Genomic DNA, 19,849 nt, shown 5'->3' with positions numbered 1-19,849 from the left:
GGAAAGTAGAGCTCTCCTAACCTCACCTTCATCTATTATTTTGCTTACTTCCCTCTGATTATTCCCAATCCAAGCCACCATAACATCAGGAACCAAATTTTAAAGGTGCTTAGATGTCTAAATGCAAGCATAGGTGTTGAAGAGGCATTAAAAATGCATCTGAATCTAAAATCCAGCGATTTCACTCATTTCTCATCAGCTAAAAATCATCTGCATAGACAGTTTTGGAATCCAAACAGGTATATTGATGTGCAGTTTTAAGCACCATAGTTTGCTTTGCAGTCAACAACGAGCAGAGAAGCATACTGCAGAGATCCAGAAGCTGGAATCATATTTGGTTCAGCCACAGCCCTGCACCCTGCTGAATCATCTGTGCCCTGAACATCCTCTCTGCCTTTCAGATACAATCCTCATGTGCACAGACACGTCCAGGAAAAAACTCTGAAAGAGCAGATGTGCCTGGACTTTTCTGATTCAGAAGCTAACCAGGAGCGCCTGTAGAAAACTGCGTTTTAACAGAATGTCATAAAAGGGACCCATTTTTTTTGCCAGAAAGAATTCACATACAGAAAGAAAAAAAGACAAAAAGACTAATCTGATAAAATGTCAAATACAGACAAAGGAAGACTGGAAGAGCAAGCTTTCTTACTACAGTAGACTGGAAGTCCCATCCTGGGCCATCAAGTCCAAACCCCTGATAACTTGGACAAATCTTACAAAAGTTGTCATTCCTACACCCATCAAGGTCCATTTTTAAAAAGGGTCTTGCTTTTTGCAGGATGCTAATCCGAAACCTGATTTCTCTGACGATAAAAACTGTTCTCATATCCAACTAAACTTCTATCTTAAAGTTGCTATTCAGTCCAAGCACTGGCTCAGTTATGGCCGCTCAGCTAACCTGCCTGTCAGGGTCTGTCCCAACTTCCAACAGGCCTGCGCTGCAACCCATCTTTTGGTTGCAGTAATGACCATAAGATGTATTTCTATGTTACATAATAATAACTACCATACTGAATCTCACTCTGCAGGAAAGAGACCTTTATCAAATACAAAAGTCATACAAAGGACAGAATGTATTTTAACTAAATAATTCTTAAAGCAGTAATGCTTCAAAACTTAAAGTTTACCCTCATGTTTTTACAATTACATGACTCAAGATGTGCAAGAGAATACTTAAAACAACCAAGCAGTCCAAGTAAATATAGCGCGTTTCTGAGTTTTCGTTACTCGTATCAGCATTTGTATTAGCTATGGATTCAGACACCATTGTGTCCTGCACTGTTGAAGCAAAATGGTCTCTGGTATCTGTAAAAGCAAAATGACTGACTCAGAATGTAAAAAGCCTATTTGAATAGCAAGGAGTAACAAAGGGGGAAGATGGGGAAAAATGGGAGGAGGCAGGAGAATACAGAATGGGTTCACTTAACATTAGCCTCTGTACAGGTCAGATACACAGGTTCCTTCTGGTCCTCTTCTAAATTAGAAGACAACTGCTGAGCTATCAAACACATAGTAATAAAGATCTTTAAAATCTTTGCTGACCTAATTACTCTCCCTTGGTAGTACTGCATGTTTCTCATTAGCAAACAACTTGATGAGGTTAAATATACATTGCTGGCAACTACTAGCACCAGCTCAACTTGCAAACAGAATTTGAGCATAACTTTCTTCTCCTTATCAGTATCAGAGAAACAGAATTGGTGAACTATAAAAATAAGTGCAATCTAGCTGACTATAAAAAACAAATCCAGCACGATTAAGAATAATTGTGGGCCACATACTGAAGACTTCCCAGCAGTTTCAGAAATTTCATAAACTAGGTACTGGTGTTTTGGTTTTTTTTTAAAAACATCTTTATTCCGATAAAGGACTTCCTACATATTGCTGCAGTAGGGGATGTTGCCTCAGAAATTGTAGAAAAACTCAGCTTTAGGTGGCCTTAAAATAAAAGTTCCCTTATATTATTAATTAGATTCAAATAGCTAGGATTAAGTCTATTACAGAAGATGGAAGGACATTCTCTCCATTCCACATAAGCATGAAACTCTAAAACCGATTTTGAACTGTCTTTCATGCATTCTCATAAAAATGATAATCTTATCATTACTATTTCATAGTTGAGGTAGTACTTGCAAAAGCCCCAAATCAAGAACCATGAAAGACAGAAGCTCTTATGATGCTCGAATCAGTGTCAAGGAGGACAATTTTGCACCTGGATTTATTGTATCACTTCTAATACTGTGGAAAAGCTGGTCACAGTTTCATAGTTATAAATGAATTTTGCAATAAAAGCAAGGAATCAACTTCTTGACTTTATGCGATGGATAAAGGTTATCCTTCCTGAAATCCACTGAAAATTTACTATCTTTTGATTTATTCAAATAAATAATTTGTAAACTAATTAAGTACACATCAGTATCAGATTTGTCACCCAAAAGATACCACATTCCTCAAAAATGTTCTATGAACTCAAACTTTACAAGGTTTTACCAGAAGAAATTAAGAGGTAGCTGTGCAAATGTACTACTCATTTTTAATTTTACTGTTCTGCTTGGGTGCATGCCAAGTGAGGCCAACATCTCTGTCTGTAAGCGGGACCATGCACAACAAAGTGGTCTCATCTGTTTCACGTTATTAGAGCAGTATTATCTAAATGTGTCAGGAATAAGAGAAACTGAACTTCTATCAAGAGTTCTCATCGATGGATGGCTCAGCTGCAGTGTCACTGCCAACCCGTGGTTTCATTCCCACTAATCCCCATCCTCTTCTCCCACTACTTTTTCTTTTGCTGTTGTTCCCATTTGCTTTCCACTGTTGTAGCAATAGAGAGATTATAAGATGGTCAACAGATGGTCATTTCACAAGCAAGCAATGCATTCCTTTTCTATGGAGAAAGAATGGTTTATGGATTGTGTCTCAAATTAATTATTTTATTACTGATTAGGTGGTTCTGCACAGAGGATTTCTTCCACATGAAGAATTTAAGACAGTATTATTGCACTTGAGTATGTTTCCAGGGAATATTCAATTTCACTTTTTTGTTCTTCTTTACAGCAATTATCCAAATGTTAATATCTTTTGCTGCTGTAGTTACTTTATTAGATTCTCCTGGCCAAACACCTACACAAGGCTAGCAAATGGCAGAACAAGAACAAAGCATCTGCTTTTCTGTTTTTCCTCTTCACATTATGTCAGTGAATTCCTGAAGCTGTTTGTGCCTCATTTAAGAAATGGGTAGAGTTCACAAGAAAGCAAACAAAAAAATCAATTACTGAACATTCTCATCAGACATTAGATGGCTGGAAGAAAATCCAAAATTTTCCTATTCTTGTGACTGGACAGAGCTACCCACGGTAATTTTTGTTGAATTATAACTTTTTCATAGTAACTTCTTCCAAAACCAGGACTTGGAGGTTAGCAACTGATCAGAACTGTGAGTCACAACACCATAAGAGGAATGTACCTCATTAGAGCCACAGCATGAATGGAGGTCCTAACACACAAGGTAAGCAAGGTCAGGGAACACTAGAGCAAAAAGTCAAGAAGAATTTCTTTTTAAGGATTTTCATGGGGGCTAAATTGGGCCTATTCATAGAAAAAAAAAAATAACACAAAAAGTCTTGCCTTATCCAGCTGATAGAAATCTCTTTCCAACACTAGCTGACTTCATCTAGGCCAAATACTGGCATGACCAAAGCTTTCTGTAAAACTGATTTATAACATAAGCCTTGTCAAATAATACTCAGGAGGAACATTTTTTTTTTCCAAATAGGAAGTACTAATACAAGACAGTGGAAAACAGACTAAATAAATACTGCATTTGTCATTAACACAGAAATGCACTGACACAGATGTCACAAAAAAATTAAATATACAGTACTCACTGAATACAACTGGCTTTAAAATCACTTTTGCTACAGTACTGCTTAGATTAAAACAGAATCTAGAAAGTCCACTGCTTTGATAACACATTAGGAGAAATACTTTTGCAAGATCCATGAAGAAAACCTTCCAAAGACAGGAGTGGGCCAACAGGTGAAGGAATTGGAAAGAGTGAACCTCATTTATCCTCTTTCCCCTTCTCCACTGTCCTCAACCTCTTTTTTTTTTAAAAAAACCTCCTGTTCTCTGCTGCTTTTAAAAGCTGCCTAACAGTCCTAGTGAAATGATAGTGTTTCCATCTGATTCAAGAATTTTAGAAGTGAATAGATGTAATTTTACTGCAGTTCTTTGCACTCTTTATCTTCAACTCATGTGCAAGTAAGTGTACTCAAACAGATACAGTGAGATTTTTTACAGATACAGTGAGATCCAAGAGTGGTCTATGTACGCATCTTCATTATTTTACTTCATAACTAATAGATTATTTTGCATACCAGACATTCTGTCTTTATGTGCAACTTCTTAATGAAATACTTACTGAAATACACAGATGCATAATCTTTACATATACTGGCAAGTATGCATCCTGTAACCCATACCCAAAGCTGCAGCAAGTACCCAAATATATTTATATTCCCATTAGTATGGTGGGGGATGGGGAGGAAAATGCTCAGCTTTGAGGAAAACAACACTATTTTTTTAAGTCCTATTCTGTAGAAATTAGGTAAATATGGTCTGCAAAACCAGAGCATAACGTTTAGCAATTCTGATACTCCATTTGTGATCAAGTAGACATTTCATTTTCTATATGCATTAGTACAACAACCCAGAGGCAATTACAGGTATAGCTTTCATGGGAAAACAATTATTTAAAACTTAACAGTGCAGAAATCAAGGAAGTCAGAACCATGACGCTTAGATATTCAATCATGCATCAAAAACAATGACCATACAACACACTTCAGTTTAAAGATGTGTCACAGAAACTAAGCTGAAAAGCAGAGCTTGGTAAACTAATCTCAGGAATGTTGGTTTATTACCCACCGTAGTTTCTGGTTATACTGCTTGACTTTTTCTAGAGAGGTTGCATTAATCTGAGCTTGAAATTCTTCTACTGACACACTGTCTCTGTAATAATATCCTTCCATGCTCTCCAATGCTGTGAAAAGAGAAAGCAGAATGAAGAAGAGAAAAATCAGTATTAAATATTTAGTATTAGCCTTCTTTTGTAGCTTTGTTCACACACTAGTGAATTACTTTTTAACCTTGAGGCTGTGACCCCACTGTGGATTGCTGAAGCTGTTTCTGTATGTCATTGAATTCATACTGATCTCTCTTTAAGATTCCATTTACAAGAAAAATTATATTTCTTGCCCTGTGGAAAATATAAAGGAGAATGCTAGTTTGAGTTCCGTTGCTCTAATTAAAGTATTCCTGCCCCATGAATGTAAATGAGGTTTTTAGTTCTTACATATCCTGAAAGAAAACAGTAGAATGAGCTGGTATAGAGGAAAGAAAGGCTTAATGTACCAGCTACTTGCACAGAGGGAGACCCAAGAACTTCTTACGAAGCCCAATTTTGGGAGATGTGGAGCACTTGAACCTCTAGTTATTCCCACCGATAATGTGAATGCCTTCTTCTGGATCAAGCAAAACAAACTTCTCTGGATCTCTGAAAATGCCCTATAAGCTCCTTTTCAGGAATCACGTAAATTTCTAAAGTCAACTACTTGACTATGTCCACCTGTGTTGTATTCACTTCACCAAAGCAAGGATGAATATTACTACAAGAACTCAGGAATAAAGACTTCCACTGAAGGAAGGATCGTATGTCCTTTTTGTATGATCTGTTGCACAGAAATTAAAAGGAGGAAAAAATGAACGCACTACCATTCCATTTTGGGATGCTCTCCCTAGCAATAGTTTTCAAAAAAAGAAAGAAAAAAAGAACATTCCCCCACCCCCTTTTATTTAGATACTCAGGGAAGTTTAACTTTTTCTTTAGCCAAGTCAAATCAAGCGTTTGAAAGGTTCTCAAGAAATTTTGGACTGGAAAAATCAAGATCTTCACATTAAGAGGTTAACCTTATAACATAAAACAGAGGCTCTTGGCAAATAGTTTTTTTGGGAAGAAGCAGTAAAGATTTTACAATTAGGAATATTGCCATTTTAATAATCCACACACATTCTAAGAATTCATCACTCCATCAGAAAATGCAAGCAATAAGCAGAGTTCTGATGGAAACATGCTGCTGTCTTACAGATTCAGCTGCACACAGAATATTAATTCTGCTTGTACTGCTTAATATGACCAGTTAATAAATAATTCATTCATTGTGAAAGAACATGCAAATTGCACTCCCCTTCTGTGCTTTCAGAGTTTGTAATTCTACTTCTGTGTGAAAAATATTAAATTTCAACAATCAGACTTGCTTCCTAACTTCCCTGGTGCTAAGTCACACTGGAAAGCCCTCACAAAAATATCTGTTGAACTCCATTTATAATAGCATGTTAGTGCAAACCGAGTTGATAATCTGTACTGCTTATTTTACTGGCATAAAGTTGGTTTTATCCAATTAGATTACCCAACCGGGAAACTCAGTCATCTGTCAGGACTGGCTGGAGCACAGAGTTCTGCCTCGGCAGGCACTGCAAGGGCCACACTCACGGATGCTGGCAGGGAATCCCACAGTGTGTGTTTTGGCTCTCCCCTTTTTGAAGGGTTTAATATTTTTCTACCTAATATATTAGAAAGCTCTTTTGTAAGGAAGTTTTCCTTACAAACGTGTGTTCTATGGTATTACTGAAACAAAATTAGAATATTGTGGTCTTGAATGCATAGACAACTGAATGGGAAAAAAACCTGGAAGGATGGGTAGGCTCAGAGGGTAGTAGTTAACGGGACATGGTCTACCCAGGGGTCCATTACAAGCAGAATAGCACAGGGATTTATATTGTTCACCATCTTTATCACTGACCTGGAGGAGACATGTCAAGTTTGCAGCTAATACCAAACTGGGAGAAGCAGTGGATATACTCAAGTGCAGGGCCACACAGAGAGGGACCTAGACAGGCTGGAGGAATGGGCCAGCAGGAACCCTGTGAAACTGAACAAGGACAAGTGCAAAGTCCTGCACATGGGAAGGCAAAGCCTAAAGAGCAGCTCTGCTGAGAAGTAATTAGGGGTTACGTTAGACATCAAGCTGAACATAAGCCTGTAGGGTTCTCAGGTGACCAAGAAGGCCAAGAGCATCCTAAACTGTATTAACATAATACAGCAGACTGAAAGAAGTGCTTGTCCTCACTTTACTCAACACTCATTAGATAGCATCGTTGAATACTGTGTCCAGTTCTGGGCCTCACAGTACGTGAAAGCTGTTGATCAACTGGAAAAAATTGAGTAGAGGGCCACCAAGATGGTCATGGGGTGGAGCACAAGTCCTGTGAGGAGAGGCTGAGGGACCTGAGCTTGTTCAGCCTGTACAAGTGATGGCTTTGGGGGGCACCTACTAGACAGGTGCCATTACCTATCAGGAGGTCAACAAGAAGAAAGAGCCAGGCTCTTCACAATGGTGCATGCTGGCAGGACAAGAGGCAATGGATATAAATTGAAACAAGAGATGCTTCAACTCGATAGAAAGAAAACACTTTTTCACCATTAGGGCAGTCAAGTAGAGGAACAGGTTATCCAAGAGGTTGTGCAGTTTCTGTCCTTTGGTGTTTTCAAGATCCTACTTGTTAAACACCCAAGAACCTGGTCTGATGTCACAGTTGATGCTGCTATGAGCAGGAGATTGGACTAGAGACCTCTTGAGGTCCCTTCCAATCTGAATTATTCTAGGATTCTACAAAAAACTAAAAAGTTTAAAAACCCCACATAATTAAGAGAGTAACTAGCAATTTTAAATAAATTTAATTTTAAATTTAAATCAAGTGTCTTTTAATTAAGCTTACTTATTGCTGAGATCTGAATTTTAACATAGGAAATAGAGAAATCTGAATGCCAAGAGCAGTATCTCAACATTCTCATACCCCAGTCCTGCAATTCAGGATCCTTTTGAATGTATAAACTTAAGTATATGATTGCACAAAACTGTTTTTACAAGTAAGTGAAGGGATACATAGTATAGCCTGGGTAAACATTTAAAACCTTGTAAAAATGTCTATAGTCCCAATCCTGCAAATATATAGACTTGTAATTTTAGGCATGAAGCTACGCAATAGAGCACAGAGTAGAGCAACACAGCGATAAATAGACTGATGTGCACTGACTTGTGCCTTTGATAAAGTATTCCAAAAACATGACTTCCCAAATGTTCCATTTGAAAACATCATAAACCATTGTATTTTAGGCAGAAAATAGCTTAGCTCTGTTAAGCTTGGGAAGCAAGAATTCACAGAGGAACTTACAGATTTTTACATTTCTAGCTAATAAATTTCAGTTAAAGATGGGGATCTAGAGTTTTATGGCAGTTCAGCCAAACCTCACAGGAAAGAAATAAAAAATAGAATCCCAATTCACTCATCATTGAGGAAAAAAAAAATTATTTAAACACTGGGATTTAACTTCTTATTGGGGACTTCTTATTCTCAGAGTCTAATGGCCTATTTTGAGGGAGATCCTTGAAAATTAAAGAAATATTGTATGGTAAAGAAAGAAGAAATCTTCTATACTATTGAAAATTATTAAGCAGATGTAACAGTTGAATGAATCTTCACCCTTTTCCTTTAGCTGACTACAAAGATGGTTATCCTAAAACTCAAGTATTTTGGGCTTCTGGAAACAGAAAGGGAAAAAATTCTGCCAAAATAAATTCTATAGCCAAGGAATTTTCTGTTCTTTTTTCTGCCTTTCTGTCTGCTCTACTGAAAAGTGTCCCCTGCTCAGTGTTCTCATTTTCCCCCATGACTGACATCAATCTGTTGAAAAGAAATCCACTGAAGTCTGTCTTTATTAGTTTGCTTACAAATCAGACTTCAGGGATCTCATTTAAAAAAAAAAATGTGTGTTTTAAGTTTGCAGGAAGTTTAGCTATTTCTTCATGTATCTCTCTGTTTGCTATTTCCTTTCACATCCTCCTTATCGATCACAGATCAAACCCTCCTTGAAATCTTCATTCGTATGCCTGACTTCTGCCTATTCCACGTAGACCCTGAAAGCCTTTTTCAAGGTATGGAGTACTTTCAGCTCCCTCTGAAATCAAAGGCAGCTCAAGGCAATCAGCACGTTGCATTCACCATTTCAGTGAATCAAACTCCACGCTCCTGATGACTGTAATGACACTGCAGCTAATGCAGGCTGCCTGCAATTTATGAACACTCTGAGCATCAACGCCACCATTCATCACTTTGGTAACGTTTGCAGTGTCATAACTACAGAAGCCTGAAAATGTTATTTAAGTCTTCATAACATTTTAAAGAGACAGAATTCTCAGGGGATGACAATTTAGTCCTTAAATTTGAAGTAACAGGATAGCATTTGGAATGCTTTTAGAAGCAGGTTTCATGGTGTGACTATTGTCCACCAATGTCTACAAAGAACAAAACAATATTGATGAAAGAGGATTCATTCTTTGGCATTAGAATCATATAACAGGTATAAACTTAGAAATGTAAACCCATACCTCTATTTTTTTATCACAAATTTCATCATTTCTTAAATTCACATTTTAATTCAAAGTCCTCAATAAATGCTCACATTAAACAACATATTTAAATATAAGCATTGTGCCCTTATAGATACAAAGGATTTAAATCAGAGTGGATAAGTAGCATTTTAAAGAGAGTTAAATATTTTGCGAAAAAATAGGGGGAGGGGGGATTAAAACTCAATTTACCTTGTGAAAAAAGTACTGGGTGGATTTTAAATCCCCCTCCATTCTTCAGCCTTTGAGGAAGCTGTTCAAAATGGTAACTATCCATGTAGAAGTAAACCTTCAGGGTTTGCCGGCTTCCTTCTGCCTGGTATGTGATTGGTACATCTAAGAATACAGTCAGTGTTATCGTTTCATTAAAAGCAATGACACATCCTTTTCCAGAATCTGCTGTACCCAAAATTTACACGGTTAGATAAAAATCACTGCAGACACAAAACTAATACATGCAGTATTTTATATTAGTTGATGTTGCCGTGGTCACTTTTGGCCTATCCATTATCAGGATGTAGGTACAGAAAAGCAGTGACTTCTCATCTTTGTCAGCCTGGCAATGACAGCAAAAATACTAAGAAAATAATGTGGTTGACAACATCCTACTTGTATTTCCTGTAAATCTGAAGAAACATCTACATACAGCACAGTTTGAAATCACTGGAAGGATACCTTTAGCCATATTTCACGGGCCTTCCTCAGGTGCATGATGTATAAGGTCAGAGTGATATATAGAGTCAGATCCACCTCAGATTTATGTGGGATAGAGCACAAGTAAATATAAAGTAGCTTCCGGCATATTCATTAAACAATTACTAAAAATCAGGACTCAACTGAGAAAACAAACATATTATGGTAGAATATATAAAACTGTAACAGCACATATCATTACACTTGACAAGCTAAATGTCATAATACATCAATTGGTGTAGAGTTCAGGGCAATTAGCAGTACCATTTTGCAGTCACAGTGATTCCCCAACATACAATGTGTGTATTATGCCAGATGATTAAAGTGTAATGACCACTAACAAAAGTTGACAAAAATTTTCCATGTAGCTAAATCTCTCAGAGGAAGTCAGTTTAATTCAATTTAAGCTTTGTATGTATTTCTTGTTTAAGTATCATTTCCATACATGTCTCCAAGTTGAAAGCAGTAGCAATAAAATTTAGTGATTTGCATTAATAATATTATTATGTAGTTTTACACAGTGTGTTTTGTACATAAATGGGAAGGATTCCAAATGAACATTTTTCACTACTTTTGGTAATAAGACTTTCTTCCGATTATGCAGAATCATAAATGGAAAAAACAAATTTGCCAGTTCCTTGTCCTCTGTAACCACAGTCAGGATGACAGTGGTGGCAGCATTTAAACCTAAAGGAAATACAGAGTTTATTACAATCCTAGAACACACAGACTTTCCATGTATCTCTGTTTTAGCACAGACACCTCAGTTGGAAGACACAGCAATATGAATAGTTCATGACATAGGCATAGGGTTAACTCCCCATCAAGAGGTCCTCCTGTAACTCCAGTTCCATGTTGTCACCTGGCTTGGAAGGGCTTCTTTTTAAAACAAACGCTCTGAACAGGGTCCTTACTTGAATTACACAGAAATAAATATGGTTTTATATAGGCTAATTCCTACCTGACTACCAGCCCTGCACTACTGAATTCTTCAGAGCACAGGCAGCTTTGTGGAGGAGCTTTGTGTCTTCTAGATTTGTTTTTTGCAGAAGTTCTCTCATGTGTGGTCTCAATCCGGCAAGGGAATTGTTTTAGAAAAGCTTGATGTGAAGCAGACATGCTTTCCTCCCTTCCCAGGGGAGTTATGAGACTAAGGAAAAAAATGAGGGCTTTTTGCTCACTAAACAAAGTTCACTGCACGAAAATCTCTACTGGCTGACAACGTACTAGTAAAGGAGTGGCTGAAAATGAGTGAAGGGTATAAACAGCAGACTGCAAAGACAGTCCCTTCATGAGAGTTGGGTGAGTACTGGGAGGAAGCATTCAGCACCCTGAAAGTCTGCACCAGCAGGTTTCAGGAAGGTTCTTGCACAACTTAAAGCTATCCTAATAGCGTTTGCTCTCTCCTTTTAAGGAACTCTTCCAAGACCTACTTTGTCTTTCAGACAATATAATGAGATTATTTTTATGCTTTTCCATCTCATCTTGGCTGCATTTCTCTATTAAGACCTTCAAGCTTATTCTACACATGACTCTTCAATAACAACTAGATCTTCCAGGGACTTTCCCAATGGAAAATTCGGTTAAGCAAACAGTTTTGCCCCCAAGATTACTGACATTGCCAGATAATGATTCTGCATTGTCACTGATGTTAGCTGTACTTCAGGAAATCTAGGAATATTAGGAGAGCTACAGATCTACTAATTCTCCATAATCTCTAGTTATATAATATTCCTTGTGGGAGGTAATGCTCTAGGAGAGAAAAAGGTTACAAATGCAGAAGATGTTTCTGAACAGTAAAGCCCAGATATTAATTATAATTACTCACTTGCAACTAGTGGTTCTGGCTCTGACTGTCTGAAGTAAAAAGTAACTTTTTCCAAGTCAAACAGTGCAACCAATGTATCTTCCAGCATGGCTTGCTCATCAGCCTAAAAAAGGCAAAACAAAAAGTGAAATGGTCATTTCAGGCAGATGTTCTGTTATTCAGAAATAATATGAGAGCAGGACATAAAAGTAACTACAGAATGTTGCACAACATTTCACTGATGCAGTGTATAACCTAATTAACTCCTAGATCATATAAATATCTTTGTTTCTATTGGCACTTTCCCCTTCATAACTAGTCCAAGATTATTAAAATGTATGTTATCATTCACATAAATTAATAGGTAATTTATAGCTACCATTACTTCTCACAGCTTTTAATCAAACAATACTGTAGTTATTTTTATATAAGATACCAGACTTCAACAGCTTGTCTTGACATCAGGTCTAGCTTGTAAATTAACAGAGGGGAAACGTGAAAAACAAATTCTTCTTTTTAGGAATTTTCTTTAAAAAATGCCATAACTTCAGCATTTCATTTATAAAGAACAGATAAGAGTTCATCCACTCTAAACGCCAATAATTGAACCAGTTGCTCAGAATGAATACAGCTCAGAATGATTTGCACCTTCACCTAGAAAACTCTAGATGTAAATCAAGTATGTAGATATGCCAGTATTCTGATTTGTACCTATGGCTCACTCTGTGTACTCCTGATAGCTAAAGAGATCCAGACTTATTTACCAAAAAAGCTTCAGGAAGTAAATTACTAACTTCTCATGACACTTTACTGAACCTTTAAAAAGGAATAGTCACCTACAAGTATGGTTATCTTGAGTTAAATATGCAGAGCAGTTACAGCAGAAATCACTTTAAGTTACTCTATTCTTTTTACAACCCTTCCTTAGCACCTTAAGTTAGCAAGAGACAAATGCAAACCTGAGGCATGCATGTTTCCTCCTCTAAGAACTGAAATAGTAGGAAAGCAAAGAATAATAAACTAGTTGACCATAAAATGAGAATAAACTATAGCTTACCGAATTGTAGAAAGGGAAAACCAACATGATTTTCCCTGATCTGTATAGTGAAATAGCACTCCCGCTTGTATTTATGAAAAAGCAGAGCTGCTAGAAATATTTTGTCTCCTGGTTCAATTTATGAAGTCTCTATGGACAGAGCAGTTTTATCAGCAGAATAGTTTGAAAACCATTCAGTGACATGGGAAATCTTTGCACAACTGCTCATTCTTTACTGAACTCTGGCCATAATGAGTGTAATTTCCTTCAAATACCCTTGTTTAAAATAACACGGACCATTTGTAAGCATAATAGTCTGAGAAGGTATTAAAAAAGTTGCATTTAAATACCTCTCCCTTGGTTAAGAACAGTTAGACAGAAGAGATTAAATTTAATTTTATTTTCAATTCAACAGTGCATACTGCTGATATCCGATTACGTGAAAATAACCAAGTAGCATGCATTTTCTCTACAATCGTGAAAGAAAAGACAGAAGTATTCAGTGCTGTAAAGACAACAGTTATTTTGCGATAACATGACAACTAAGTGCATGTTAAAACGTAAGACAAGCACCAACTGAATTTACTCTTGAACCCCGAGGACTCCAGGACCAGGATATGTTGGTGCTGCATGGTGCTAAAAAGCATCCAAAACTCAAGACATGAGCCTGAGCGACCTTGACCATGTGCTCTTCACATACTCCTCATGTGGATAAAGAGCACTCCTGTTTCTCTCAGGCACTGACTTTATCTGTTTTTAAGCTACACACCTTGCCCTGATACATCTTGTCCCACACAAGCCCACATAGATACCTGTGAGATAGTTGCTCACCCTAGCTCAAGTCAATATTCTCCAACAATACCATAGACTAATACTTTTTGACGGTGACTTAGAAATACCTTTATTTTTACTGATCTCTTCTGCTTCTAAAGTTTATCAAGCCAACTTGTCAGCAATTTGCTGCTGAGATAGACAAGGCAAAGAAAGAAGACTTTTGATACTAGGAACATCATCTGTTATTTGCGTGGACTTCTATACAGCAGGATAACCAAACCAGTTATTTTCAGTGAGCAGATCCAGAGGTTGAGAAGACTGCCACGAAGAGGACCACACAGACTGCTTCACAGTTTTTCAGGTTAGCAGGAACCAGACTAGTGTTAGAAGTAGCTTAAATAGCTACAGAAGCACTTTGGATAACTGGGAATCAGAGGACTACAAAGCCCTGTCACTTTTTTAATTGTTTCTTAAGTCATGGCTCTTTGCCAAGCCTTGTGAAGAAACAGCAGATTTCCAATTACCCTGACAGGCTATGAGGATCTGCCCTATGACAGGAAAAACACAGACTAGCATGTCTAGTCCTTCAACCTATTGTCTTTTTGGGAAGGGGGTGATAAAATTATCCAAATCAGGTATTTTATTTATCTTGCATTGCTGCTTATTGCAAACTGAAATTCTGGTTATCACCTAATACTACATTCACTCCTAGGGAACAGCTACGATAGCGGTGCAGATTCAAGGATAAACTCACTATCTGCTAACTCAAAACAAACATAATACTGTTCTTGTGGAAAACATATTTCCCATATCACAAACAAACATTTTCCCTATCTGTAATTATCTAAATCGCAAATTTTCCAAATAGCACTTAATTAAGTAACAAGCTAAACACAAAGGACACTGAAAATCACATTTATAGCTAAAATTGTTTAACTGTGCCCCTGGTTCAGGGAACAAACATAGGCTGTGACCAAGCATGCTACATGAGGACTCTTACCAGGTTAGGCGAGAGCAGGGACTGGAAATGAAGGAGAAGACCCGCACTGGCTATCTGTTCCAACCACCTTCTGCTGGCCTCCAGTGTCTCCATTTCATATTCTTTGTTGTTGTCAAACATCTGATTTAACGCCACCATTAGTTGCTCTGAAAAAGCGCAGACTGTGGCCACTAGGCTCTGACAGAAGACCATGTCTCGCCTCAGTTGTATCTCACTATCTGTGATGAGTAAAAGCCATGAGAGAAAAAGCAAAAATGGAGCAGGACATTAACAGCAAAGGAACTGGGCTGGAATATTTTTCTTCATCTAAAAAACAAGTCATTTTAATCTAAAGTAAATTACAAGTTTACAGCCTAATGTTATTCCCAGAAAATAGCACTCCACAACCAAAACTGCCATTTTTCACATTAAAAGATTATAGTTCTAGATTTATATAGAAATGTATTTAAAATCTAGAATTTAAAGTTGTTCTTCATAAACAGTATACATTTATCCTGTAGATTTTAATGTACATACCATCAACTCTATGTATTTTTAATGTTACAAGGTAACGGATGTGAGTCAGATCTCTTTGCTGCAACGTGAGAACCAGCTGGGCACAAAAACATTTGCTTTCCACAGGAAAGCAGGGACAGTCAAAAGCTCTTAATATGACTGCATCATCTGGTCAACTCCACAGCTACCAGCTGGGTAGAGCAGATGAAGACTGCCTGCTGTAAAGTGCAGACAGGGAGTATAGGATTGTTGATACCAGGACACAATCTATCCAAATAAAATATATACATATATGAATATGAATTCTATAAAAAAAGCATAGAGCAGCACCACATAACAAGGAAGCAGCAGAGATTCATGGTGTCAGGAAAGTCCAGGACAGGTCCCTAGGTAGAAGTCTATGGAACCATTAGCAGTTGATTTAAATTAGGGACTAGCTAACCTACCAATTTATTCTGGAAGACACAGGCATTAGATTAGCTAAAGGTCAAAAGAGTTAGAAAGGGAAACATGTTCTCAATAAAGCCAAAACTGTGGTGATAAATATTCAGTGCTTCCTTCTTCTTCTCTTTTCTGAAGGTCCTAAAGTATTTTTGTCATTATGAGCTGCTAGGCAAACATCAATCACAAATGGTACAGGTAGACTTAATCTTTCTCAGAGCAAGAGAAGATTAGGTGATATCGAGGTCTTTCCAAAGCCTAAAATCTTGGTCCTCACTTTTAGATTCCTCTGCCTCTAAGAGGCTTAGCTCCTTTTCCACCTTCTCTATGGAGCTGGCAGGATTTTAGATGACTAGATAAGTCAGCAGAAATAATTCTGGACTCACAAAATTAATACTGACTTTAAAAATACACTTTTCTTGGACTCCAAGTATTTCTCAAAGTAACTCCATTCTGTTTCCCTTCTGAGATCTTCTTCAATCTTTTCCTCAGCTAATGATAATAGTGACCACTCTTTACTATCATTTTGATTCCATTTGCCAGCCTCTCAGGACCTCAGACGTGTTTTCCATAAATGGTCTAATCACTACTGCTTCTGCACTGTGACTCGTTGCTTTTTGTTTTGATTATTAAAATTAACCTCTCTCTCTCCAATCTCTCAAGCTGTGCAGAATCCAGTACAGACAGAATTTTCATCTTTAAAAACTCCAGCCATCTCCAGCTTCAAAAAACCCACTGGCTTCTCCATGGTCAAAAACTTTCCAATGTCACAGCAGTGCTCAGGGATTTGAGGCTAACACACATTCTCTCTCCTCACTTTGCTCACTTTTATCTATGTTTATCTAACAGCAGCTGACTTTCAGTGCCTTCTTCTGTATTGCCTGCTTCTGAAGCAGCCCTCTTGTGTCTCCAATACCTCATTTCTAAATCTCATTTAATACTACTTGAACATCAGATACTGCATACAAGAGCCCTTAGGGCTCTTTTTACAAAAAAATTTTTAAAGAAAATAAACTATAGAATTTATGAACTTATAAAACCATGGAAATAGGGAAAACTGCTTTAAAAAATGTCAAGTCTGGCCTGTTTTCTCAGGTCACTTCTTACTTTAAAACACCTGAGGAATTACTAAACACATTTATAATATTTGGAAGAAATCTGACAACAAAGAAATGTTATATTCCCCTTTATAGAAATGCTGTTATGTGTCACAACAAAATCATGAAATAAGAATGTATTTATATAGTGCTGCAAGATGATTAAAATAATCAGCTTTTACAGTCAAATGTGACTGCTTACCTGAACACTTACACACCTACAAACTGTAGATAATCTTCTGCCATAATTATTATTTGCTAAATACTGATTTACTGACATTTATTTTGCAGACACAGGTCCCTACTTTTTGTATAAAGCTGCATGCTGTATGGAGTGATGGTAGAATAACACACAGAACAATCAGACCCCTTCCAAAAAGGGGGGACTTAAAAGAAGATATTATCTAAAAAAAGATAAAAGGAAAGGTGTGGGTTAGAATAGCAAGGTAAGTCTGGAAACAGATGGGAATGAGAGAAAAGAAAAAAGACAGCAAATAGGAAAAAGCCCAAAAGAAGACAGACAGCAGAAATACTGTACACAAGTTCAGTGATTTAGTAGTTAATTCATCTGCCAAGATTCAAAGTAAATCACCAGAGAAGGTATTCTGCATTAAAAAAAAAAAAAAAGGCGCACAGTGTTTATTAGAAAAGTCTTTGGAAATTTTCATGTTCTTCAGGAATCTTCACTGTAAACACAGGGGTAAAGCTGTTGATTATCAGGTTATCATATCAGAGATCTTTCCCCTTTCTCTAAACACAGTATTCTTCCAAAAGCAAAAAAAATCTCAAACCATCCACAGTCACTTGCCCCACCCCCAAACCAGCAAAATTACCTGTATACTCAAGAAGTGCCAAGAGTATTCGTGCCTTCACCTCTTAAAGAAAAAAGAAAATATATTGACATCATGGTTAAAAGTGTTTTCACCAACGTATTAATGCATTTGCAGTTTCTCATTTTGTATCAGCTTAACTCTAACTTCTTGCATAGGCAATCCTGATTTATACCTATGAAACAGTAATGAGTCTCAACTTCACTTAATTTTACAAATAACTTGATAAAATTGATAACAATCAAAAGCACCAACATTGAGAAAGATGCATGATGAGACAGCTGCTAACTCAGAGTACATGTGTACGAGCTGGCCAGTCCAAGTCCACAAATGAAGGATTTCAGTCTTAAAACTCTGAAAAACTAGACCAGTTTTCACTGATTCCCACACTACCCCAATTACTTCTTTTTTCTTTTCCTTTCTTGTTTCATACTTTAAAATCTCAAATTATCCTCATTTTAATGTATACCAAAGCATCCAGGAAAAATACAACAGCATTTTCACTTTATTCTCAGCGTTCAGGATTTTATTTTGCTTCAAACATTTATTTTCACTTAACAATCTATGAAGTAAAAAAGCACAGATTAAAAAAAGGCTTAATTTACACTGACAAAAATTTGTTTTTATAACTCTTTACACTGCTGGGGGTTTTATGGGGTTTTTTTTAGGGGGGTGGGGGGGCTTCTCAAAGTTTTCAGGCTGAAGGAAGTGATTCTTCCCCTCTACCACGTACCAGAGCACAAACTTAAATGCGTTAACCACCCCTGAAACAACAGGCAGATTAAAAAGCTGCCATAACCTTAGACAGTGTCAAACTTCCAGCACATCACTTGTCCAACAGTAACTGCCTGTAGGAACACACCACTACTTCATATGCTTTCGCATCTTTCCAAACTTTGTTCCACATATCCAATTTTCTATTCCAAGCCCTGCTCAGTGGACCAGCAGAGCTGCTACGGGGTATACGGACAATAGGACAATTTGGGAATATGTTGCTCCCTACTACACCTAATTAATACATTTGAAATTTGAATCATCTGAAATTCAAATACAAGTCAGATGACAGAGCTGACATTGGAGGTGATCATATCAACAACACAATCTGGATTCTGTGTGTACTTGAACATATCTATGAAATGCCAGAATCTTCCCCAGAGGTGACTATGCTTAAAAAAGAAGAAAACCTTTCAAGCCTAATCTTCATCTGTGCTGTACACACATTACAAAAAGAACTGGCAGTGCCTACGCTTCCGAAATCCATGCCCACAGTATCTCAAATACAAGCACCAAACCACTCAAAATTACTGGTTATTCTTGAAAATTGCCTGGTGATAGGTCTTTGCCTTAGCCTTCTGTCTTTTGAAAAAAAACTCACAGAGATTAATAACTTGGCATCCTGGAGTCTGAACATAGCTTAGTAACTAAAAATACAATTTATCTGAAGAATTTAGATACACAGAGGATATTATTTGCAGCTTGTTTTATATGAGATTTGCTGTATCTCTGAATTCAAAAGTATTTGAGGTATCTATAAATAATGATTTCCTTCTTACGGGAAAATTACAGGACACTGCAACTCTTCTTTATTATTGCTATAACTCTTCTCCATTTCAAAATATACCCACAGGCAAGAGAGTATTTTTAGGTTATTTGTATAAATAAAGACTTACCTGGGGTCAGAAGTGAATCTTGGATGTCAAACATTTGTTTTTCAACAAATTCCAAATGCTATGCAAGTTTTCCCCCCTTTTTGCTACATGGCATATGGAAAGGAATAACTCCCTAGTAATTTCTCTTCAGATTATATGAACTGTAAAGCAAGATGCCTTAACTTCTTTTATTTTTAAATGTTCTTTTGTACTTTTTTTTTTAAATCATGCCATTCTGGTATTCTGATTTTTGCCAGTAAAGGCTAGATTTTAGTTTTAATTTGTTTCCACATCTGAAAATATTTTCAAAATAAGACTGAGATTTACACTGCATGTTTTGTGATTTAAGTTGAAACACATTTTTATCCCTTTAATGACTGAAAGGCTCCTTCACTCCTCACTCCTAATTTGAATTAAAATAGATGTGAACTTTCTCAAATTCATAGTATTTCCCATTTAAACTTAAAATTATTGTGCTAGCAAAATGACTGCACTTCTTC

The 19,849-nt window shown here is 37.0% G+C and overlaps 1 protein-coding gene across 1 annotated transcript in view; it reads right to left on the bottom strand.

Annotated features, from left to right (window-relative positions):
- PREX2 (phosphatidylinositol-3,4,5-trisphosphate dependent Rac exchange factor 2) overlaps positions 1–19,849 on the bottom strand; it is a 187,589-nt gene that overhangs the window by 39,547 nt on the left and 128,193 nt on the right. The window contains exons 32-36 of the mRNA XM_074882653.1: positions 17,704–17,745; positions 14,838–15,055; positions 12,049–12,151; positions 9,720–9,863; positions 4,927–5,041 (exon numbers count right to left, since the gene is read on the bottom strand). Coding sequence (XP_074738754.1) covers positions 4,927–5,041; positions 9,720–9,863; positions 12,049–12,151; positions 14,838–15,055; positions 17,704–17,745 — 622 coding nt within the window. The remainder of the gene's footprint in view (positions 1–4,926; positions 5,042–9,719; positions 9,864–12,048; positions 12,152–14,837; positions 15,056–17,703; positions 17,746–19,849) is intronic.

Source organism: Strix uralensis, chromosome 1 (assembly GCF_047716275.1).
Source record: "Strix uralensis isolate ZFMK-TIS-50842 chromosome 1, bStrUra1, whole genome shotgun sequence".
In the NCBI taxonomy this organism is placed as follows: Eukaryota; Metazoa; Chordata; class Aves; order Strigiformes; family Strigidae; genus Strix; species Strix uralensis.
The sequence above is the reverse complement of the archived record's forward strand: the minus strand, read 5'-3'. Positions and strand labels throughout refer to the sequence as shown.